At 37.8% G+C, this 25,519-nt stretch overlaps 1 protein-coding gene across 1 annotated transcript in view; it reads left to right on the forward strand.

Annotated features, from left to right (window-relative positions):
* Window positions 1-25,519, forward strand: part of kif1c (kinesin family member 1C) — an 85,162-nt gene that overhangs the window by 39,198 nt on the left and 20,445 nt on the right. The window contains exons 8-15 of the mRNA XM_036986994.1: window positions 4,024-4,135; window positions 6,396-6,618; window positions 8,726-8,804; window positions 11,087-11,235; window positions 11,667-11,917; window positions 17,644-17,723; window positions 24,765-24,840; window positions 24,938-25,017. Of these exons, the coding sequence (XP_036842889.1) occupies window positions 4,024-4,135; window positions 6,396-6,618; window positions 8,726-8,804; window positions 11,087-11,235; window positions 11,667-11,917; window positions 17,644-17,723; window positions 24,765-24,840; window positions 24,938-25,017 (1,050 nt within the window). The remainder of the gene's footprint in view (window positions 1-4,023; window positions 4,136-6,395; window positions 6,619-8,725; window positions 8,805-11,086; window positions 11,236-11,666; window positions 11,918-17,643; window positions 17,724-24,764; window positions 24,841-24,937; window positions 25,018-25,519) is intronic.

Below are 25,519 nucleotides of genomic sequence, written 5' to 3' on the forward strand. Positions count from 1 at the left end.
GACATGGTGTGTAGGGAACGGGGTGGGGGACAGGACATGGTGTGTAGGGAACAGGCTTTAGGACAGGATTTGGTGTGTAGGGAACGGGGTGGGGGTCAGGACATGGTGTGTAGGGAACGGGGTGGTGGTGGGGGACAGGACATGGTGTGTAGGGAACGGGGTGAGGGACAGGACATGGTGTGTAGGGAACGGGGTGGGGGACAGGACATGGTGTGTAGGGAACGGGGTGAGGGACAGGACATGGTGTGTAGGGAACGGGGTGGGGGACAGGACATGGTGTGTAGAGAACGGGTTGGAGGACAGGACATGGTGTGTAGGGAACGGGGTGAGGGACAGGACATGGTGTGTAGGGAACGGGGTGGGGGACAGGACATGGTGTGTAGGGAACGGGGTGAGGGACAGGACATGGTGTGTAGGGAACGGCTCAGATTAGGTTACTATATATACTATACTATTACTACAGGAACCATGCTGGCTCAGATCAGGTTACTATATATACTATACTATTACTACAGGAACCATTCTGGCTCAGATCAGGTTACTATATATACTATAATATTACTACAGGAACCATTCTGGCTCAGATCAGGTTACTATATATACTATACTATTACTACAGAAACAGGAACCATTCTGGCTCAGATCAGGTTACTATATATACTATACTATTACTACAGGAACCATAAACTATTAATTTTTTTTCTTCTCATTTTGTCTGTCATAGTTGAAGTGTACCTATGATGAAAATTACAGACCTCTCTCATCTTTTTAAATGGGAGAACTTGCACAATTGGTGGCTGACTAAATACTTTTTTTCCTCACTGTATATTAACTAGTTGACTCACTGATTGGTATATTAACTAGCTGACTGACTGATTGGTGTATTAACTAGTTGACTGACTGATTGGTATATTAACTAGTTGACTGACTGATTGGTATATTAACTAGTTGACTGATTTATATATACACTAGTTGACTGACTGATTGGTATATTAACTAGTTGACTGACTGATTGATATATATTAACTAGTTGACTCATTGACTTGTATATTAACTAGTTGACTGACTGATTGGTATATTAACTAGTTGACTGACTGATTGGTATATTAACTAGTTGACTGATTTATATATACACTAGTTGACTGACTGATTGGTATATTAACTAGTTGACTGATTGATATATAAACTAGTTGACTGATTGATATATAAATTAGTTGACTGACTGATTGATATATAAACTAATTGACTGACTGATATATAAACAAGTTGACTGATTGATATATAAACTAGTTGACTGACTGATTGGTATATTAACTAGTTGACTGATTGATATATAAACTAGTTGACTGATTGATATGTAAACTAGTTGACTGATTGATATATAAACTAGTTGACTGACTGGTTGATATATAAACAAGTTGACTAATTGATATATAAACTAGTTGCCTGACTGATTGGTATATTAACTAGTTGACTGATTGATATATACACTAGTTGCCTGACTGATTGGTATATTAACTAGTTGACTGATTGATATATACACTAGTTGACTAACTGATTGATATATAAACTAGTTGACTGACTGATTGGTAAATTAACTAGTTGACTGACTGATTGGTATATTAACTAGTTGACTGATTTATATATACACTAGTTGACTGACTGATTGGTATATTAACTAGTTGACTGACTGATTGGTATATTAACTAGTTGACGGATTTATATATACACTAGTTGACTGACTGATTGGTATATTAACTAGTTGACTGATTGATATATTAACTAATTGACTGGCTGATTTGTATATTAACTAGTTGACTGACTGATTGGTATATTAACTAGTTGACTGATTGATATATAAACTAGTTGACTGATTGATATGTAAACTAGTTGACTGATTGATATATAAATTAGTTGACTGACTGATTGATATATAAACTAATTGACTGACTGATATATAAACAAGTTGACTGATTGATATATAAACTAGTTGACTGACTGATTGGTATATTAACTAGTTGACTGATTGATATATAAACTAGTTGACTGATTGATATGTAAACTAGTTGACTGATTGATATATAAACTAGTTGACTGATTGGTAAATTAACTAGTTGACTGACTGATTGATATATAAACTAGTTGACTGATTGGAATATTAATTAGTTGACTGACTGATATTTAAACTAGTTGACTGACTGATTGGTATATTAACTAGTTGACTGATTTATATATACACTAGTTGACTGGCTGATTGGTATATTAACTAATTTACTGATTGGTATATTAACTAGTTGACTGATTGATATGTAAACTAGTTGACTGATTGATATATAAATTAGTTGACTGACTGATTGATATATAAACTAATTGACTGACTGATATATAAACAAGTTGACTGATTGATATATAAACTAGTTGACTGACTGGTTGATATATAAACAAGTTGACTAATTGATATATTAACTAGTTGCCTGACTGATTGGTATATTAACTAGTTGACTGATTGATATATACACTAGTTGCCTGACTGATTGGTATATTAACTAGTTGACTGATTGATATATACACTAGTTGACTAACTGATTGATATATAAACTAGTTGACTAACTGATTTGTAAATGAACTAGTTGACTGACTGATTGGTATATTAACTAGTTGACTGATTTATATATACACTAGGTGACTGACTGATTGATATATTATCTAGTTGACTGATTGGTATATTAACTAGTTGACTGACTGATTGATATATAAACTAGTTGACTGATTGGAATATTAATTATTTGACTGACTGATATTTAAACTAGTTGACTGACTGATTGGCATATTAACTAGTTGACTGATTTATATATACACTAGGTGACTGGCTGATTGGTATATTAACTAATTTACTGATTGGTATATTAACTAGTTGACTGATTGATATGTAAACTAGTTGACTGATTGATATGTAAACAAGTTGCCTGACTGATTGGTATATTAACTAGTTGACTGATTGATATGTAAACTAGTTGACTGATTGATATGTAAACAAGTTGCCTGACTGATTGGTATATTAACTAGTTGACTGATTGATATGTAAACAAGTTGCCTGACTGATTGGTATATTAACTAGTTGACTGATTGATATATACACTAGTTGACTGACTGATTGGTATATTAACTAGTTGACTGACTGATTGGTATATTAACTAGTTGACTGATTGATATGTAAACTAGTTGACTGATTGATATGTAAACAAGTTGCCTGACTTATTGGTATAATAACTAGTTGACTGATTGATATGTAAACAAGTTGCCTGACTGATTGGTATATTAACTAGTTGACTGATTGATGTATTATCTAGTTGACTGACTGATTGGTATATTAACTAGTTGACTGATTGGTATATTATCTAGTTGACTGACTGGCCACCCCACATAGCCTGGTTCCTCTCTAGGTTTCTTCCTAGGTTTTGGCCTTTCTAGGGAGGTTTTCTTAGCCACTGTGCTTCTACACCTGCATTGCTTGCTGTTTGGGGTTTTAGGCTGGGTTTCTGTACAGCACTTTGAGATATCAGCTGATGTACGAAGGGCTATATAAATATGATTTGATTTGATTTTACTGATTGGTATATTAACTAGTTGACTGATTGGTATATTAACTAGTTGACTGATTGGTATATTAACTAGTTGACTGATTGGTATATTAACTAGTTGACTGATTGGTATATTAACTAGTTGACTGATTGGTATATTAACTAGTTGACTGATTGGTATATTAACTAGTTGACTGATTGGTATATTATCTAGTTGACTGATTGACTCATTGTGTATTACTTGTTGGATTACTTGTTGATTGATATACTGATTGATTGGTATTGATTTCAGGACGGTGGGGTGTGTGTGTGTTCATTGAGGGATTACTTGTTGATTGATATACTGATTGATTGGTATTGATTTCAGGACGGTGGGGTGTGTGTGTGTTCATTGAGGGATTACTTGTTGATTGATATACTGATTGATTGGTATTGATTTCAGGACGGTGGCGGCAACAAATATGAATGAGACGTCTAGTCGTTCCCACGCCGTCTTCACCATCGTGTTCACACAGAAACGAAGAGACCAACTCACCAGCCTGGACACTGAGAAGGTACGAGTAAACACACAATAATAATCCATTATTGTTTGTCAGACAAACAGGGTGTGTTTAGGTGCTGGTGTGAAACAAAGAGACCAACACCTCCCTGGGGGGAGTGGAGGAGAGTCAGACTAACTCTCTGGTGATGAGGAGGGGGGGGCTAGTATGAATGTGAGGTGGAGGAGAGTCAGACTTACTCTCTGGTGAGGAGGAGGGGGGGGGGCTAGTATGAATGTGAGGTGGAGGAGAGTCAGACTAACTCTCTGGTGAGGAGGAGGGGGGGGCTAGTATGAATGTGAGGTGGAGGAGAGTCAGACTAACTCTCTGGTGAGGAGGGGGGGGGGGTGGCTGGTATGAATGTACTGTAACTCTGGTGATGAGGGGGGGGGGGGGGGGGCTGGTATGAATGTACTGTAACTCTGGTGATGAGGAGGTGGGGGGGGGGGTGGCTGGTATGAATGTACTGTAACTCTGGTGATGAGGGGGGGGGGGGGCTGGTATGAATGTACTGTAACTCTGGTGAGGTGGAGGGGGGGGGGGGGCTGGTATGAATGTACTGTAACTCTGGTGATGAGGAGGGGGGGGCTGGTATGAATGTACTGTAACTCTGGTGATGAGGGGGGGGGGGGCTGGTATGAATGTACTGTAACTCTGGTGATGAGGGGGGGGACTGGTATGAATGTACTGTAGCGCTGGTGATGAGGAGGGGGGGGCTGGTATGAATGTACTGTAACTCTGGTGATGAGGAGGGGGGGGGGGCTGGTATGAATGTACTGTAACTCTGGTGATGATGAGGAGGGGGGGGCTGGTATGAATGTACTGTAACTCTGGTGATGAGGAGGGGGGGGGGCTGGTATGAATGTACTGTAACTCTGGTGATGATGAGGAGGGGGGGGGGCTGGTATGAATGTACTGTAACTCTGGTGATGATGAGGGGGGGGCTGGTATGAATGTACTGTAACTCTGGTGATGATGAGGGGGGGGGGCTGGTATGAATGTACTGTAACTCTGGTGATGATGAGGGGGGGGGGCTGGTATGAATGTACTGTAACTCTGGTGATGATGAGGGGGGGGGGGCTGGTATGAATGTACTGTAACGCTGGTGATGAGGGGGGGGGGGCTGGTATGAATGTACTGTAACTCTGGTGATGATGAGGGGGGGGGGCTGGTATGAATGTACTGTAACTCTGGTGATGATGAGGAGGGGGGGGCTGGTATGAATGTACTGTAACTCTGGTGATGAGGAGGGGGGGGGCTGGTATGAATGTACTGTAACTCTGGTGATGATGAGGAGGGGGGGGCTGGTATGAATGTACTGTAACTCTGGTGATGAGGGGGGGGGAGGGGGCTGGTATGAATGTACTGTAACTCTGGTGATGATGAGGAGGGGGGGGCTGGTATGAATGTACTGTAACTCTGGTGATGAGGAGGGGGGGGGGGCTGGTATGAATGTACTGTAACTCTGGTGATGATGAGGAGGGGGGGGGCTGGTATGAATGTACTGTAACTCTGGTGATGAGGGGGGGGGAGGGGGCTGGTATGAATGTACTGTAACTCTGGTGATGAGGAGGTGGGGGGGGGGGTGGCTGGTATGAATGTACTGTAACTCTGGTGATGAGGGGGGGGGGTGCTGGTATGAATGTACTGTAACTCTGGTGAGGTGGAGGGCGGGGGGCTGGTATGAATGTACTGTAACTCTGGTGATGAGGAGGTGGGGGGGGGGTGGCTGGTATGAATGTACTGTAACTCTGGTGATGAGGGGGGGGGGGGCTGGTATGAATGTACTGTAACTCTGGTGAGGTGGAGGGGGGGGGGCTGGTATGAATGTACTGTAACTCTGGTGATGAGGGGGGGGGGGCTGGTATGAATGTACTGTAACTCTGGTGATGAGGAGGGGGGGGGGCTGGTATGAATGTACTGTAACTCTGGTGATGAGGAGGGGGGGGGGGGGCTGGTATGAATGTACTGTAACTCTGGTGATGATGAGGAGGTGGGGGGGGGCTGGTATGAATGTACTGTAACTCTGGTGATGATGAGGGGGGGGGGGGGCTGGTACTAATGTACTGTAACTCTGGTGATGACTCTGGTGATGAGTCTGGTGGACCTAGAGGTCAGGGGTTAGGTATTAACCATGTTATTCTCTCCAGGTCAGTCTGGTGGACCTAGAGGTCAGGGGTTAGGTATTAACCATGTTATTCTCTCCAGGTCAGTAAGGTCAGTCTGGTGGACCTAGAGGTCAGGGGTTAGGTATTAACCATGTTATTCTCTCCAGGTCAGTAAGGTCAGTCTGGTGGACCTAGCTGGTAGTGAGAGAGCTGACTCGTCGGGGGCAAAGGGTTTGAGGTTGAAGGAAGGAGCTAATATCAACAAGTCTCTCACCACCCTGGGGAAGGTCATCTCTGCTCTGGCTGAAATGCAGAACAGTAAGAAGAGGAAGTCCGACTTCATCCCCTACAGAGACTCGGTCCTCACCTGGCTCCTGAAAGAGAACCTGGGTGAGAGTCCTGCTAGACATTTCACACAACTTATTGATAACCTGTTTGTTTTACACAAACACATTGAACAGTGTGTTATGAACAGCTCCCTTGGGAGGGATGGAGGGGAGAGGAGCTAGATGGAGAGGAGAGGAGCTAGATGGAGGGGAGAGGAGCTAGATGGAGGGGAGAGGAGCTAGATGGAGGGGAGAGGAGCTAGATGGAGGGGAGAGGAGCTAGATGGAGGGGAGAGGAGCTAGATGGAGAGGAGAGGAGCTAGATGGAGGGGAGAGGAGCTAGATGGAGGGGAGAGGAGCTAGATGGAGAGGAGAGGAGCTAGATGGAGAGGAGAGGAGCTAGATGGAGGGGAGAGGAGCTAGATGGAGGGGAGAGGAGCTAGATGGAGGGGAGAGGAGCTAGATGGAGGGGAGAGGAGCTAGATGGAGGGGAGAGGAGCTAGATGGAGAGGAGAGGAGCTAGATGGAGAGGAGAGGAGCTAGATGGAGGGGAGAGGAGCTAGATGGAGGGGAGAGGAGCTAGATGGAGAGGAGAGGAGCTAGATGGAGGGGAGAGGAGCTAGATGGAGGGGAGAGGAGCTAGATGGAGGGGAGAGGAGCTAGATGGAGGGGAGAGGAGCTAGATGGAGAGGAGAGGAGCTAGATGGAGGGGAGAGGAGCTAGATGGAGAGGAGAGGAGCTAGATGGAGAGGAGAGGAGCTAGATGGAGGGGAGAGGAGCTAGATGGAGGGGAGAGGAGCTAGATGGAGAGGAGAGGAGCTAGATGGAGGGGAGAGGAGCTAGATGGAGGGGAGAGGAGCTAGATGGAGGGGAGAGGAGCTAGATGGAGGGGAGAGGAGCTAGATGGAGGGGAGAGGAGCTAGATGGAGAGGAGAGGAGCTAGATGGAGGGGAGAGGAGCTAGATGGAGGGGAGAGGAGCTAGATGGAGAGGAGAGGAGCTAGATGGAGAGGAGAGGAGCTAGATGGAGGGGAGAGGAGCTAGATGGAGGGGAGAGGAGCTAGATGGAGGGGAGAGGAGCTAGATGGAGGGGAGAGGAGCTAGATGGAGGGGAGAGGAGCTAGATGGAGGGGAGAGGAGCTAGATGGAGGGGAGAGGAGCTAGATGGAGGGGAGAGGAGCTAGATGGAGGGGAGAGGAGCTAGATGGAGGGGAGAGGAGCTAGATGGAGGGGAGAGGAGCTAGATGGAGGGGAGAGGAGCTAGATGGAGAGGAGAGGAGCTAGATGGAGGGGAGAGGAGCTAGATGGAGGGGAGAGGAGCTAGATGGAGGGGAGAGGAGCTAGATGGAGAGGAGAGGAGCTAGATGGAGAGGAGAGGAGCTAGATGGAGGGGAGAGGAGCTAGATGGAGGGGAGAGGAGCTAGATGGAGAGGAGAGGAGCTAGATGGAGGGGAGAGGAGCTAGATGGAGAGGAGAGGAGCTAGATGGAGAGGAGAGGAGCTAGATGGAGGGGAGAGGAGCTAGATGGAGGGGAGAGGAGCTAGATGGAGAGGAGAGGAGCTAGATGGAGGGGAGAGGAGCTAGATGGAGGGGAGAGGAGCTAGATGGAGGGGAGAGGAGCTAGATGGAGGGGAGAGGAGCTAGATGGAGGGGAGAGGAGCTAGATGGAGGGGAGAGGAGCTAGATGGAGGGGAGAGGAGCTAGATGGAGGGGAGAGGAGCTAGATGGAGAGGAGAGGAGCTAGATGGAGGGGAGAGGAGCTAGATGGAGGGGAGAGGAGCTAGATGGAGGGGAGAGGAGCTAGATGGAGGGGAGAGGAGCTAGATGGAGGGGAGAGGAGCTAGATGGAGAGAGTGAAGTAGGTCTATGTGGTATATAAACCTGTCTCTGTGTCAGGTGGTAACTTTAGGACAGAGGATGGATGGAGGGGAGGTCTATGTGATATATTAACCTCTCTCTGTCAGGTGCTAACTTTAGGACAGAGGATGGATGGAGGGGAGGTCTATGTGATATATTAACCTCTCTCTGTCAGGTGGTAACTTTAGGACAGAGGATGGATGGAGGGGAGGTCTATGTGATATATTAACCTCTCTCTGTCAGGTGGAAACTTTAGGACAGAGGATGGATGGAGGGGAGGTATATGTGATATATAAACCTGTCTCTCTGTGTCAGGTGGTAACTCCAGGACAGCGATGATAGCAGCTCTCAGTCCAGCAGACATTAACTATGAAGAAACACTCAGTACACTCAGGTAGGTAAACATCTCCTCTCTCTCCCTCTCTGTCTCTATCCATTCAACCCTCATCCATTCAACCCTCATCCATTCAACCCTCATCCATTCAACCCTCATCCATTCAACCCTCCACATCAGTCTCCATGTGTCTGTCTATCAGTCTCCATGTGTCTGTCTATCAGTCTCCATGTGTCTGTCTATCAGTCTCCATGTGTCTATCTATCAGTCTCCATGTGTCTATCTATCAGTCTCCATGTGTCTGTCTATCAGTCTGTCTATCAGTCTCCATGTGTCTGTCTATCAGTCTCCATGTGTCGATCAGTCTCCATGTGTCTGTCTATCAGTCTCCATGTGTCTATCAGTCTGTCTATCAGTCTCCATGTGTCTGTCTATCAGTCTCCATGTGTCTGTCTATCAGTCTCCATGTGTCTGTCTATCAGTCTCCATGTGTGTATCTATCAGTCTCCATGTGTCTATCTATCAGTCTCCATGTGTCTATCTATCAGTCTCCATGTGTCTGTCTATCAGTCTCCATGTGCCTGTCTATCAGTCTCCATGTGTCTATCTATCAGTCTCCATGTGTCTATATATCAGTCTCCATGTGTCTATCTATCAGTCTCCATGTGTCTATATCAGTCTCCATGTGTCTGTCTATCAGTCTCCATGTGTCTATCAGTCTGTCTATCAGTCTCCATGTGTCTGTCTATCAGTCTCCATGTGTCTGTCTATCAGTCTCCATGTGTCTGTCTTTCAGTCTCCATGTGTCTATCTATCAGTCTCCATGTGTCTATCTATCAGTCTCCATGTGTCTATCTATCAGTCTCCATGTGTCTATCTATCAGTCTCCATGTGTCTATCAGTCTCCACGTGCCTGTCTGTCGGTCTCCACGTGTCTTGTGTCTCGGTCTCGGTCTCCGTGTGTCTTGTCTCTCGATCTCCACGTGTCTTGTCTCGCGGTCTCCATGTGCCTGTCCTTCGGTCTCCACGTGTCTTGTGTCTCGGTCTCCGCATGTCTTGTCTCGCGGTCTCCACGTGCCTGTCTGTCGGTCACGTGTATTGTCTCTCGGTCTCCACATGTCTTGTCTCGGTCTCCACGTGTCTTGTCTCTCGGTCTCCACGTGTCTTGTCTATCGGACTCCACGTGTCTTGACTGTCGGTCTCCACTTGTCTTGTCTCTCGGACTCCACGTGTCTTTCTGTCTGTCTCCACGCGCCTGTCTGTCGGTCTCCATGTGTCTGTCGGTCTCCACGTGTCTGTCGGTCTCCACTTGTCTTGTCTCTCGTCTCCATGTGCCTGTCTGTCGGACTCCACGTGTCTTGACTGTCGGTCTCCACTTGTCTTGTCTCTCGTCTCCATGTGCCTGTCTGTTGGACTCCACGTGTCTTGTCTGTCGGCCTCCACGTGCCTGTCGGTCTCCACGTGTCTGTCGGTCTCCACTTGTCTTGTCAGTCGGTCTCCACGTGTCTTGTCTGTCGGTCTCCACGTGTCTGTCGGTCTCCACGTGTCTTGTCTCTCGGTCTCCACGTGTCTTGTCTGTCGTCTCCACATGTCTGTCGGTCTCCACGTGTCTTGTCTGTCGGTCTCCACGTGTCTGTCGGTCTCCACGTGTCTTGTCTCTCGGTCTCCACGTGTCTTGTCTGTCGGTCTCCACATGTCTGTCGGTCTCCACGTGTCTTGTCTCTCGGTCTCCACGTTTCTTGTCTCTCGGTCTCCACGTGTCTTGTCTCTCGGTCTCCACGTGTCTTGTCTGTCGTTCTCCACGTGTCTGTCGGTCTCCACGTGTCTGTCGGTCTCCGTGTCTTGTCTCTCGGGCTCCACGTGTCTTGTCTCTCGGTCTCCACGTGTCTTGTCTGTCGTTCTCCACGTGTCTGTCGGTCTCCACGTGTCTGTCGGTCTCCGTGTCTTGTCTCTCGGGCTCCACGTTTCTTGTCTCTCGGTCTCCACGTGTCTTGTCTCTCGGGCTCCACGTGTCTTGTCTGTCGGTCTCCACGTGTCTGTCGGTCTCCACGTGTCTGTCGGTCTCCGTGTCTTGTCTCTCGGGCTCCACGTGTCTTGTCTGTCGGTCTCCACGTGTCTGTCGGTCTCCACGTGTCTTGTCTCTCGGTCTCCACGTGTCTTTGGCATCATTAAACTGAAGACGGTTAGTTTATCAAATCAATTCTCTGTAATTGTTATTACGTGATTAACTAATCAGGTAAATGTAATTAACTAGGAAGTTGGGGCACCAAGGAAAATATTCAGATTGCAAAGTTCTAATTTTCCTAATATAACTTTCAGTCTCCATGTGTCTCTCTCTCTAGGTATGCGGACCGTGCCAAGCAGATCAGGTGTAATGCTATAATCAATGAGGACCCCAACGCCAGACTGATCAGAGAACTGAAAGAAGAAGTCAACAGACTGAGAGACCTGCTGTTCTCACAGGGGCTGTCTGAACTATTGGCTATAACAGGTAACAAACACTGCTGTTCTTACAGGGGCTGTCTGAACTATTGGCTGTAACAGGTAACAAACACTGCTGTTCTTACAGGGGCTGTCTGAACTATTGGCTGTAACAGGTAACAAACACTGCTGTTCTTACAGGGTTGTCTGAACTATTGGCTGTAACAGGTAACAAACACTGCTGTTCTTACAGGGGCTGTCTGAACTATTGGCTATAACAGGTAACAAACACTGCTGTTCTTACAGGGGCTGTCTGAACTATTAGCTGTAACAGGTAACAAACACTGCTGTTCTTACAGGGGCTGTCTGAACTATTGGCTGTAACAGGTAACAAACACTGCTGTTCTTACAGGGGCTGTCTGAACTACTGGCTATAACAGGTAACAAACACACAGAGCTCTAACCCATCTCTCTATCGCTATCTATCTCTGTATCTCTCAGGTGGAGAGGTGAACAACAACAGTGCTCTGGGCTCCTCCCCCTCAGGCCTGCCAACCCACCAGCCAATCACCGCTAACGGCCAATCAGAAGCCCCACAGAACCCTGCCCAAGATTCTAACTCCGCCCCTGACGAAGACTCCACACCTGACGGAGATGCTGATCACATGACTGATCACATGACGGCAGACTTTGCTGAAGGGGAGGAGCTTGTTGAGACCATCAGTAAAGAGGAGGTGGCTGAGAGACTGGAGGTATGAACCATATCTGTTTACTGTCCTAGACTTCTGTCTCTAATGTCTACTAGTTTACTGTTCTAGACTTCTGTCTCTAATAGTCTACTAGTTTAGTTTACTGTCCTAGACTTCTGTCTCTAATAATCTACTAGTTTCCTGTCCTAGACTTCTGTCTCTAATAGTCTACTAGTTTACTGTTCTAGACTTCTGTCTCTAATAGTCTACTAGTTTAGTTTACTGTTCTAGACTTCTGTCTCTAATAGTCTACTAGTTTACTGTCCTAGACTTCTGTCTCTAATAGTCTACTAGTTTACTGTCCTAGACTTCTGTCTCTAATAGTCTACTAGTTTACTGTCCTAGACTTCTGTCTCTAATAGTCTACTAGTTTACTGTCCTAGACTTCTGTATCTAGTAGTCTACTAGTTTACTGTTCTAGACTTCTGTCTCTAATAGTCTACTAGTTTACTGTCCTAGACTTCTGTCTCTAATAGTCTACTAGTTTACTGTCCTAGACTTCTGTCTCTAATAGTCTACTGGTTTAGTTTACTGTCCTAGACTTCTGTCTCTAATAGTCTACTGGTTTAGTTTACTGTCCTAGACTTCTGTCTCTAATAGTCTACTAGTTTACTGTCCTAGACTTCTGTCTCTAGTAGTCTACTAGTTTACTGTTCTAGACTTCTGTCTCTAATAGTCTACTGGTTTAGTTTACTGTCCTAGACTTCTGTCTCTAGTAGTCTACTAGTTTACTGTCCTAGACTTCTGTATCTAGTAGTCTACTAGTTTACTGTTCTAGACTTCTGTCTCTAATAGTCTACTAGTTTACTGTCCTAGACTTCTGTCTCTAATAGTCTACTAGTTTACTGTCCTAGACTTCTGTCTCTAATAGTCTACTGGTTTAGTTTACTGTCCTAGACTTCTGTATCTAGTAGTCTACTAGTTTACTGTTCTAGACTTCTGTCTCTAATAGTCTACTAGTTTACTGTTCTAGACTTCTGTCTCTAATAGTCTACTAGTTTAGTTTACTGTCCTAGACTTCTGTCTCTAATAGTCTACTAGTTTACTGTCCTAGACTTCTGTCTCTAATAGTCTACTAGTTTACTGTCCTAGACTTCTGTCTCTAATAGTCTACTAGTTTACTGTTCTAGACTTCTGTCTCTAATAGTCTACTAGTTTAGTTTACTGTCCTAGACTTCTGTCTCTAATAGTCTACTAGTTTACTGTCCTAGACTTCTGTCTCTAATAGTCTACTAGTTTACTGTCCTAGACTTCTGTCTCTAATAGTCTACTAGTTTACTGTTCTAGACTTCTGTCTCTAATAGTCTACTAGTTTACTGTCCTAGACTTCTGTCTCTAATAGTCTACTAGTTTACTGTCCTAGACTTCTGTCTCTAATAGTCTACTAGTTTACTGTCCTAGACTTCTGTCTCTAATAGTCTACTGGTTTAGTTTACTGTCCTAGACTTCTGTCTCTAATAGTCTACTAGTTTACTGTTCTAGACTTCTGTCTCTAATAGTCTACTAGTTTACTGTCCTAGACTTCTGTCTCTAATAGTCTACTGGTTTAGTTTACTGTCCTAGACTTCTGTCTCTAATAGTCTACTAGTTTACTGTCCTAGACTTCTGTCTCTAATAGTCTACTAGTTTACTGTCCTAGACCTCTGTCTCTAATAGTCTACTAGTTTACTGTCCTAGACTTCTGTCTCTAATAGTCTACTAGTTTAGTTTACTGTCCTAGACTTCTGTCTCTAATAGTCTACTAGTTTACTGTCCTAGACTTCTGTCTCTAATAGTCTACTAGTTTCCTGTCCTAGACTTCTGTCTCTAATAGTCTACTAGTTTACTGTCCTAGACTTCTGTCTCTAATAGTCTACTAGTTTAGTTTCCTGTTCTAGACTTCTGTCTCTAATAGTCTACTAGTTTACTGTTCTAGACTTCTGTCTCTAATAGTCTACTAGTTTAGTTTACTGTCCTAGACTTCTGTCTCTAATAGTCTACTAGTTTACTGTCCTAGACTTCTGTCTCTAATAGTTTACTAGTTTACTGTCCTAGACTTCTGTCTCTAATAGTCTACTAGTTTACTGTCCTAGACTTCTGTCTCTAATAGTCTACTAGTTTACTGTTCTAGACTTCTGTCTCTAATAGTCTACTAGTTTACTGTCCTAGACTTCTGTCTCTAATAGTCTACTAGTTTACTGTCCTAGACTTCTGTCTCTAATAGTCTACTAGTTTACTGTCCTAGACTTCTGTCTCTAGTAATCTACTAGTTTAGTTTACTGTTCTAGACTTCTGTCTCTAATAGCCTACTAGTTTAGTTTACTGTCCTAGACTTCTGTCTCTAATAGTCTACTAGTTTACTGTCCTAGACCTCTGTCTCTAATAGTCTACTAGTTTACTGTCCTAGACTTCTGTCTCTAATAGTCTACTAGTTTAGTTTACTGTCCTAGACTTCTGTCTCTAATAGTCTACTAGTTTACTGTCCTAGACTTCTGTCTCTAATAGTCTACTAGTTTACTGTTCTAGACTTCTGTCTCTAATAGTCTACTAGTTTACTGTCCTAGACTTCTGTCTCTAATAGTCTACTAGTTTACTATCCTAGACTTCTGTCTCTAATAGTCTACTAGTTTACTGTCCTAGACTTCTGTCTCTAATAGTCTACTGGTTTAGTTTACTGTCCTAGACTTCTGTCTCTAATAGTCTACTAGTTTACTGTTCTAGACTTCTGTCTCTAATAGTCTACTAGTTTACTGTCCTAGACTTCTGTCTCTAATAGTCTACTGGTTTAGTTTACTGTCCTAGACTTCTGTCTCTAATAGTCTACTAGTTTACTGTCCTAGACTTCTGTCTCTAATAGTCTACTAGTTTACTGTCCTAGACCTCTGTCTCTAATAGTCTACTAGTTTACTGTCCTAGACTTCTGTCTCTAATAGTCTACTAGTTTAGTTTACTGTCCTAGACTTCTGTCTCTAATAGTCTACTAGTTTACTGTCCTAGACTTCTGTCTCTAATAGTCTACTAGTTTACTGTCCTAGACTTCTGTCTCTAATAGTCTACTAGTTTACTGTCCTAGACTTCTGTCTCTAATAGTCTACTAGTTTCCTGTCCTAGACTTCTGTCTCTAATAGTCTACTAGTTTACTGTCCTAGACTTCTGTCTCTAATAGTCTACTAGTTTAGTTTCCTGTTCTAGACTTCTGTCTCTAATAGTCTACTAGTTTACTGTTCTAGACTTCTGTCTCTAATAGTCTACTAGTTTAGTTTACTGTCCTAGACTTCTGTCTCTAATAGTCTACTAGTTTACTGTCCTAGACTTCTGTCTCTAATAGTTTACTAGTTTACTGTCCTAGACTTCTGTCTCTAATAGTCTACTAGTTTACTGTCCTAGACTTCTGTCTCTAATAGTCTACTAGTTTACTGTTCTAGACTTCTGTCTCTAATAGTCTACTAGTTTACTGTCCTAGACTTCTGTCTCTAATAGTCTACTAGTTTACTGTCCTAGACTTCTGTCTCTAATAGTCTACTAGTTTACTGTCCTAGACTTCTGTCTCTAGTAATCTACTAGTTTAGTTTACTGTTCTAGACTTCTGTCTCTAATAGCCTACTAGTTTAGTTTACTGTCCTAGACTTCTGTCTCTAATAGTCTACTAGTTTACTGTCCTAGACCTCTGTCTCTAATAGTCTACTAGTTTACTGTCCTAGACTTCTGTCTCTAATAGTCTACTAGTTTAGTTTACTGTCCTAGACTTCTGTCTCTAATAGTCTACTAGTTTACTGTTCTAGACTTCTGTCTCTAATAGTCTACTAGTTTACTGTCCTAGACTTCTGTCTCTAATAGTCTACTAGTTTAGTTTACTGTCCTAGACTTCTGTCTCTAATAGTCTACTAGTTTACTGTTCTAGACTTCTGTCTCTAATAGTCTACTAGTTTACTGTTCTATACTTCTGTCTCTAATAGTTTACTAGTTTACTGTCCTAGACTTCTGTCTCTAATAGTCTACTAGTTTACTGTCCTAGACTTCTGTCTCTAATAGTCTACTAGTTTACTGTTCTAGACTTCTGTCTCTAATAGTCTACTAGTTTACTGTTCTATACTTCTGTCTCTAATAGTTTACTAGTTTACTGTCCTAGACTTCTGTCTCTAATAGTCTACTAGTTTACTGTCCTAGACTTCTGTCTCTAATAGTTTACTAGTTTACTGTTCTAGACCTCTGTCTCTAATAGTCTACTAGTTTACTGTCCTAGACTTCTGTCTCTAATAGTCTACTAGTTTAGTTTACTGTCCTAGACTTCTGTCTCTAATAGTCTACTAGTTTAGTTTACTGTCCTAGACCTCTGTCTCTAATAGTCTACTAGTTTACTGTCCTAGACTTCTGTATCTAGTAGTCTACTAGTTTACTGTCCTAGACTTCTGTCTCTAATAGTCTACTAGTTTACTGTCCTAGACTTCTGTCTCTAATAGTCTACTAGTTTACTGTCCTAGACTTCTGTATCTAGTAGTCTACTAGTTTACTGTCCTAGACTTCTGTCTCTAATAGTCTACTAGTTTACTGTCCTAGACTTCTGTCTCTAATAGTCTACTAGTTTACTGTCCTAGACTTCTGTCTCTAATAGTCTACTAGTTTACTGTTCTAGACTTCTGTCTCTAATAGTCTACTAGTTTACTGTCCTAGACATCTGTCTCTAATAGTCTACTAGTTTAGTTTACTGTCCTAGACTTCTGTCTCTAATAGTCTACTGGTTTAGTTTACTGTCCTAGACTTCTGTCTCTAATAGTCTACTAGTTTAGTTTACTGTCCTAGACTTCTGTCTCTAATAGTCTACTAGTTTAGTTTACTGTTCTAGACTTCTGTCTCTAATAGTCTACTAGTTTAGTTTACTGTCCTAGACTTCTGTCTCTAATAGTCTACTAGTTTACTGTTCTAGACTTCTGTCTCTAATAGTCTACTAGTTTACTGTCCTAGACTTCTGTCTCTAATAGTCTACTAGTTTACTGTTCTAGACTTCTGTCTCTAATAGTCTACTAGTTTAGTTTACTGTCCTAGACTTCTGTCTCTAATAGTCTACTAGTTTAGTTTACTGTTCTAGACTTCTGTCTCTAATAGTCTACTAGTTTAGTTTACTGTCCTAGACTTCTGTCTCTAATAGTCTACTAGTTTACTGTTCTAGACTTCTGTCTCTAATAGTCTACTAGTTTACTGTTCTAGACTTCTGTCTCTAGTAGTCTACTAGTTTACTGTCCTAGACTTCTGTCTCTTATAGTCTACTAGTTTACTGTCCTAGACTTCTGTCTCTAATAGTCTACTAGTTTACTGTTCTAGACTTCTGTCTCTAATAGTCTACTAGTTTACTGTCCTAGACTTCTGTCTCTAGTAGTCTACTAGTTTAGTTTCCTGTTCTAGACTTCTGTCTCTAATAGTCTACTAGTTTACTGTCCTAGACTTCTGTCTCTAATAGTCTACTAGTTTACTGTCCTAGACTTCTGTCTCTAATAGTCTACTAGTTTACTGTCCTAGACATCTGTCTCTAGTAATCTACTAGTTTAGTTTCCTGTTCTAGACTTCTGTCTCTAATAGTCTACTAGTTTACTGTCCTAGACTTCTGTCTCTAATAGTCTACTGGTTTAGTTTACTGTTCTAGACTTCTGTATCTAGTAGTCTACTAGTTTAGTTTACTGTCCTAGACTTCTGTCTCTAATAGTCTACTAGTTTAGTTTACTGTGTCTGATTCTGGGTTCTGATGGGTTGTCTAGGAGACTGAGAAGATCATTGCTGAGCTGAACGAGACATGGGAGGAGAAACTGAGGAAGACTGAATCTATACGACATGAGAGGTGAGAGAGGGGGAGAGTGAAGGCTAGAGAGGAGGAGAGGGAGAGAACAGAGTGATTTTTTGTATTGTAGATGTTGTATTGTATTGTAGATGTTGTATTATAGATGTTGTATTGTATTATAGATGTTGTATTATAGATGTTGTATTATAGATGTTGTATTGTAGATGTTGTATTGTATTGTAGATGTTGTATTATAGATGTTGTATTATAGATGTTGTATTATAGATGTTGTATTATAGATGTTGTATTATAGATGTTGTATTATAGATGTTGTATTATAGATGTTGTATTATAGATGTTGTATTGTAGATGTTGTATTGTATTGTAGATGTTGTATTATAGATGTTGTATTATAGATGTTGTATTGTAGATGTTGTATTATAGATGTTGTATTATAGATGTTGTATTATAGATGTTGTATTATAGATGTTGTATTATAGATGTTGTATTATAGATGTTGTATTATAGATGTTGTATTGTATTATAGATGTTGTATTGTATTATAGATGTTGTATTATAGATGTTGTATTATAGATGTTGTATTATAGATGTTGTATTATAGATGTTGTATTGTGTTACAGATGTTGTATTATAGATGTTGTATTGTATTATAGATGTTGTATTGTATTATAGATGTTGTATTATAGATGTTGTATTATAGATGTTGTATTAGAGATGTTGTATTATAGATGTTGTATTATAGATGTTGTATTGTAGATGTTGTATTGTATTGTAGATGTTGTATTATAGATGTTGTATTATAGATGTTGTATTATAGATGTTGTATTATAGATGTTGTATTGTGTTACAGATGTTGTATTATAGATGTTGTATTGTATTATAGATGTTGTATTGTATTATAGATGTTGTATTATAGATGTTGTATTATAGATGTTGTATTGTGTTATAGATGTTGTGTTATAGATGTTGTATTGTATTATAGATGTTGTATTATAGATGTTGTATTGTGTTACAGATGTTGTATTATAGATGTTGTATAGTATTATAGATGTTGTATTGTATTATAGATGTTGTATTGTATTAAAGATGTTGTATTGTATTATAGATGTTGTATTATTGATGTTGTATTATAGATGTTGTATTGTAGATGTTGTATTGTATTATAGATGTTGTATTATAGATGTTGTATTATAGATGTTGTATTATAGATGTTGTATAGTATTATAGATGTTGTATTGTATTATAGATGTTGTATTGTATTATAGATGTTGTATTATAGATGTTGTATTGTATTATAGATGTTGAATTATAGATGTTGTATTGTGTTACAGATGTTGTATTATAGATGTTGTATTATAGATGTTGTATTGTATTATAGATGTTGTATAGTATTATAGATGTTGTATTGTATTATAGATGTTGTATTATTGATGTTGTATTATAGATGTTGTATTGTAGATGTTGTATTGTATTATAGATGTTGTATTGTATTATAGATGTTGTATAGTATTATAGATGTTGTATAGTATTATAGATGTTGTATTGTATTATAGATGTTGTATTATTGATGTTGTATTATAGATGTTGTATTGTAGATGTTGTATTGTATTATAGATGTTGTATTATAGATGTTGTATTATAGATGTTCTATTTTATTATAGATGTTGTATTATAGATGTTGTATTGTATTATAGATGTTGTATTATAGATGTTCTATTTTATTATAGATGTTGTATTGTATTATAGATGTTGTATTATAGATGTTGTATTATAGATGTTGTATTGTATTATAGATGTTGTATTGTATTATAGATGTTGTATTATTGATGTTGTATTATAGATGTTGTATTGTAGATGTTGTATTGTATTATAGATGTTGTATTATTGATGTTGTATTATAGATGTTGTATTATAGATGTTCTATTTTATTATAGATGTTGTATTGTATTATAGATGTTGTATTATAGATGTTGTATTATAGATGTTGTATTGTATTATAGATGTTGTATGGTATTATAGATGTTGTATTGTATTGTAGATGTTGTATTATATATGTTGTATTGTATTATAGATGTTGTATTGTATTGTAGATGTTGTTTTGTAGATGTTGTATTGTATTATAGATGTTGTTTTATAGATGTTGTATTGTATTATAGATGTTGTATTGTATTATAGATGTTGTATTGTATTGTAGATGTTGTATTATATATGTTGTATTGTATTTTAGATGTTGTATTATAGATGTTGTATTGTATTATAGATGTTGTGTTGTATTACATATGTTGTATTGTATTTTAGATGTTGTATTATAGATGTTGTATTGTATTATAGATGTTGTATTATATATGTTGTATTATATATGTTGTATTATAGATGTTGTATTGTATTATAGATGTTGTATTGTATTATAGATGTTGTGTTGTATTATAGATGTTGTGTTGTATTATAGATGTTGTATTGTATTATAGATGTTGTGTTGTATTATAGATGTTGTATTGTATTATAGATGTTGTGTTGTATTATAGATGTTGTATTGTATTATAGATGTTGTATTGTATTATAGATGTTGTAATATATATGTTGTATTGTATTTTAGATGTTGTATTATAGATGTTGTATTGTATTATAGATGTTGTGTTGTATTACATATGTTGTATTGTATTTTAGATGTTGTATTATAGATGTTGTATTGTATTATAGATGTTGTATTATATATGTTGTATTATATATGTTGTATTATAGATGTTGTATTGTATTATAGATGTTGTATTGTATTATAGATGTTGTGTTGTATTATATATGTTGTATTGTATTATAGATGTTGTATTTGTAGATGTTGTATTGTATTATAGATGTTGTAATATAGATATTGTATTGTATTATAGATGTTGTATTGTATTATAGATGTTGTATTATAGATGTTGTATTATAGATGTTGTATTGTATTATAGATGTTGTGTTGTATTATATATGTTGTATTGTATTTTAGATGTTGTATTATAGATGTTGTATTGTATTATAGATGTTGTATTGTATTATAGATGTTGTATTGTATTATAGATGTTGTGTTGTATTATATATGTTGTATTATAGATGTTTTATTGTATTATAGATGTTGTATTGTATTATAGATGTTGTAATATAGATATTGTATTGTATTATAGATGTTGTATTGTATTATAGATGTTGTATTATAGATGTTGTATTATAGATGTTGTATTGTATTATAGATGTTGTGTTGTATTATATATGTTGTGTTGTATTATAGATGTTGTATTGTATTATAGATGTTGTGTTGTATTATATATGTTGTATTGTATTTTAGATGTTGTATTATAGATGTTGTATTGTATTATAGATGTTGTATTGTATTATAGATGTTGTATTATAGATGTTGTATTGTATTATAGATGTTGTATTGTATTATAGATGTTGTGTTGTATTATAGATGTTGTATTATTGATGTGGTATTGTATTATAGATGTTGTATTGTATTATAGATGTTTTATTGTATTATAGATGTTGTATTGTATTATAGATGCAGTAATATAGGTATTGTATTATAGATATTGTATTGTATTATAGATGTTGTATTATAGATGTTGTATTGTATTATAGATGTTGTATTGTATTATATATGTTGTATTGTATTATAGATGTTGTAATATAGATGTTGTATTGTATTATAGATGTTGTATTGTATTATAGATGTTGTATTATAGATGTTGTATTGTATTATAGATGTTTTATTGTATTATAGATGTTGTATTGTATTATAGATGTTGTATTGTATTATAGATGTATTATAGATGCTGTATTGTAGATGTTGTATTATAGATGTTGTATTATAGTTGTTGTATTGTATTATAGGTGTTGTATTATATATGGTGTTTTGTATTTTAGATGTTGTATTATAGATGTTGTATTGTATTATAGATGTTGTAATATAGATGTTGTATTGTATTATAGATGTTGTATTGTATTATAGATGTTGTATTGTATTATAGATGTATTATAGATGCTGTATTGTAGATGTTGTATTATTGATGTTGTATTATAGATGTTGTATTGTATTATAGATGTTGTATTGTATTATAGATGTATTATAGATGCTGTATTGTAGATGTTGTATTATAGATGTTGTATTATAGTTGTTGTATTGTATTATAGGTGTTGTATTATATATGGTGTTTTGTATTTTAGATGTTGTATTATAGATGTTGTATTGTATTATAGATGTTGTAATATAGATGTTGTATTGTATTATAGATGTTGTATTGTATTATAGATGTTGTAATATAGATATTGTATTGTATGATAGATGTTGTATTGCATTATAGATGTTGTATTATAGATGTTGTATTGTATTATAGATGTTGTGTTGTATTATACATGTTGTATTGCATTTTAGATGTTGTATTATAGATGTTGTATTGTATTATAGATGTTGTAATATATATGTTGTATTGTATTTTAGATGTTGTATTATAGATGTTGTATTGTATTATAGATGTTGTGTTGTATTACATATGTTGTATTGTATTTTAGATGTTGTATTATAGATGTTGTATTGTATTATAGATGTTGTATTATATATGTTGTATTATATATGTTGTATTATAGATGTTGTATTGTATTATAGATGTTGTATTGTATTATAGATGTTGTGTTGTATTATATATGTTGTATTGTATTATAGATGTTGTATTTGTAGATGTTGTATTGTATTATAGATGTTGTAATATAGATATTGTATTGTATTATAGATGTTGTATTGTATTATAGATGTTGTATTATAGATGTTGTATTATAGATGTTGTATTGTATTATAGATGTTGTGTTGTATTATATATGTTGTATTGTATTTTAGATGTTGTATTATAGATGTTGTATTGTATTATAGATGTTGTATTGTATTATAGATGTTGTATTGTATTATAGATGTTGTGTTGTATTATATATGTTGTATTATAGATGTTTTATTGTATTATAGATGTTGTATTGTATTATAGATGTTGTAATATAGATATTGTATTGTATTATAGATGTTGTATTGTATTATAGATGTTGTATTATAGATGTTGTATTATAGATGTTGTATTGTATTATAGATGTTGTGTTGTATTATATATGTTGTGTTGTATTATAGATGTTGTATTGTATTATAGATGTTGTGTTGTATTATATATGTTGTATTGTATTTTAGATGTTGTATTATAGATGTTGTATTGTATTATAGATGTTGTATTGTATTATAGATGTTGTATTATAGATGTTGTATTGTATTATAGATGTTGTATTGTATTATAGATGTTGTGTTGTATTATAGATGTTGTATTATTGATGTGGTATTGTATTATAGATGTTGTATTGTATTATAGATGTTTTATTGTATTATAGATGTTGTATTGTATTATAGATGCAGTAATATAGGTATTGTATTATAGATATTGTATTGTATTATAGATGTTGTATTATAGATGTTGTATTGTATTATAGATGTTGTATTGTATTATATATGTTGTATTGTATTATAGATGTTGTAATATAGATGTTGTATTGTATTATAGATGTTGTATTGTATTATAGATGTTGTATTATAGATGTTGTATTGTATTATAGATGTTTTATTGTATTATAGATGTTGTATTGTATTATAGATGTTGTATTGTATTATAGATGTATTATAGATGCTGTATTGTAGATGTTGTATTATAGATGTTGTATTATAGTTGTTGTATTGTATTATAGGTGTTGTATTATATATGGTGTTTTGTATTTTAGATGTTGTATTATAGATGTTGTATTGTATTATAGATGTTGTAATATAGATGTTGTATTGTATTATAGATGTTGTATTGTATTATAGATGTTGTATTGTATTATAGATGTATTATAGATGCTGTATTGTAGATGTTGTATTATTGATGTTGTATTATAGATGTTGTATTGTATTATAGATGTTGTATTGTATTATAGATGTATTATAGATGCTGTATTGTAGATGTTGTATTATAGATGTTGTATTATCGTTGTTGTATTGTATTATAGGTGTTGTATTATATATGGTGTTTTGTATTTTAGATGTTGTATTATAGATGTTGTATTGTATTATAGATGTTGTAATATAGATGTTGTATTGTATTATAGATGTTGTATTGTATTATAGATGTTGTAATATAGATATTGTATTGTATGATAGATGTTGTATTGCATTATAGATGTTGTATTATAGATGTTGTATTGTATTATAGATGTTGTGTTGTATTATATATGTTGTATTGCATTTTAGATGTTGTATTATAGATGTTGTATTGTATTATAGATGTTGTATTGTATTATAGATGTTGTATTATAGATGTTGTAATGTATTATAGATGTTGTATTATAGATGTTGTGTTATAGATGTTGTATTGTATTATAGATGTATTATATATTTGGTATTGTATTATAGATGTTGTATTGTATTATAGATGTTGTATTATAGATGTTGTATTGTATTATAGATGTTGTATTATAGATGTTGTATTCTATTATAGATGTTGTGTTGTAGATATTGTATTATAGATGTTGTATTATAGATGTTGTATTATAGATGTTGTATTATAGATGTTGTATTGTATTATAGATGTTGTATTGTATTATAGATGTTGTATTATAGATGTTGTATTGTATTATAGATGTTGTATTGTATTATTGGTGTTGTATTATAGATGTTGTATTGTATTAAAGATGTTGTATTATAGATGTTGTATTATAGATGTTGTATTATAGATGTTGTATTGTATTATAGATGTTGTATTGTATTATAGATGTTGTATTATAGATGTTGTGTTGTATTATAGATGTTGTATTATAGATGTTGTATTGTATTATAGATGTTGTATTATATATGTTGTCTTTGTCCCCCCTCCCCCCAGAGAGGGTTTTCTAGATGTTGCCTTTATGCCTCCCCCCTCCCCCCAGAGAGGGTATTATAGATGTTGTGTTGTATTATAGATGTTGTATTATATATGTTGTCTTTGTCCCCCCTCCCCCCAGAGAGGGTATTATAGATGTTGTCTTTATGTCCCCCCCCAGAGAGTCTCTGCTGGCTGAGATGGGAGTGTCCATTAAAGAAGATGGAGGGACATTAGGGGTGTTCTCTCCTAAAGGGGTACGACACACACACACACCTACGCATGCACACACACACACTCTAATCTATCTAATCTGGTAACTGTGTGATCATGTTGTGTCTGTGTGTGTTCCAGACTCCCCACCTGGTGAATCTGAACGAGGATCCTCTGATGTCAGAATGTCTGCTGTACTACATCAAGGAGGGAGTCACCAGGTTAGTTCAAATACTGGCCCCGGTCAACAATACTGACCCCGGTCGACAATACTGGCCCCGGTCGACAATACTGGCCCCGGTCAACAATACTGGCCCCGGTCAACAATTCTGGCCCCGGTCTACAATACTGGCCCCGGTCAACAATACTGGCCCCGTCTACAATACTGTCCCCGGTCTACAATACTGGCCCTGGTCGACAATACTGGCCTTGGCCCCGGTCTACAATACTGGCCCCGGTCTTCAATACTGTCCCCGGTCAACAATACTGGCCCCTGTCCAGGTCAACAATAATGTCCCTGGTTCAGGTCTACAATACTGGCCCCTGTCCAGGTCAACAATTCTGGCCCCGGTTCAGGTCTACAATACTGGCCCCGGTTCAGGTCTACAATCCTGGCCCCGGTTCAGTTCTACAATACTGGCCCAGGTCTACAATACTGGCCCCGGTTCAGGTCTACAATACTGGCCCAGGTCTGCAATACTGGCCCATGTCTACAATACTGGC

This window comes from Oncorhynchus mykiss, chromosome 9, assembly GCF_013265735.2.
Source record: "Oncorhynchus mykiss isolate Arlee chromosome 9, USDA_OmykA_1.1, whole genome shotgun sequence".
Lineage (NCBI taxonomy): Eukaryota > Metazoa > Chordata > Actinopteri > Salmoniformes > Salmonidae > Oncorhynchus > Oncorhynchus mykiss.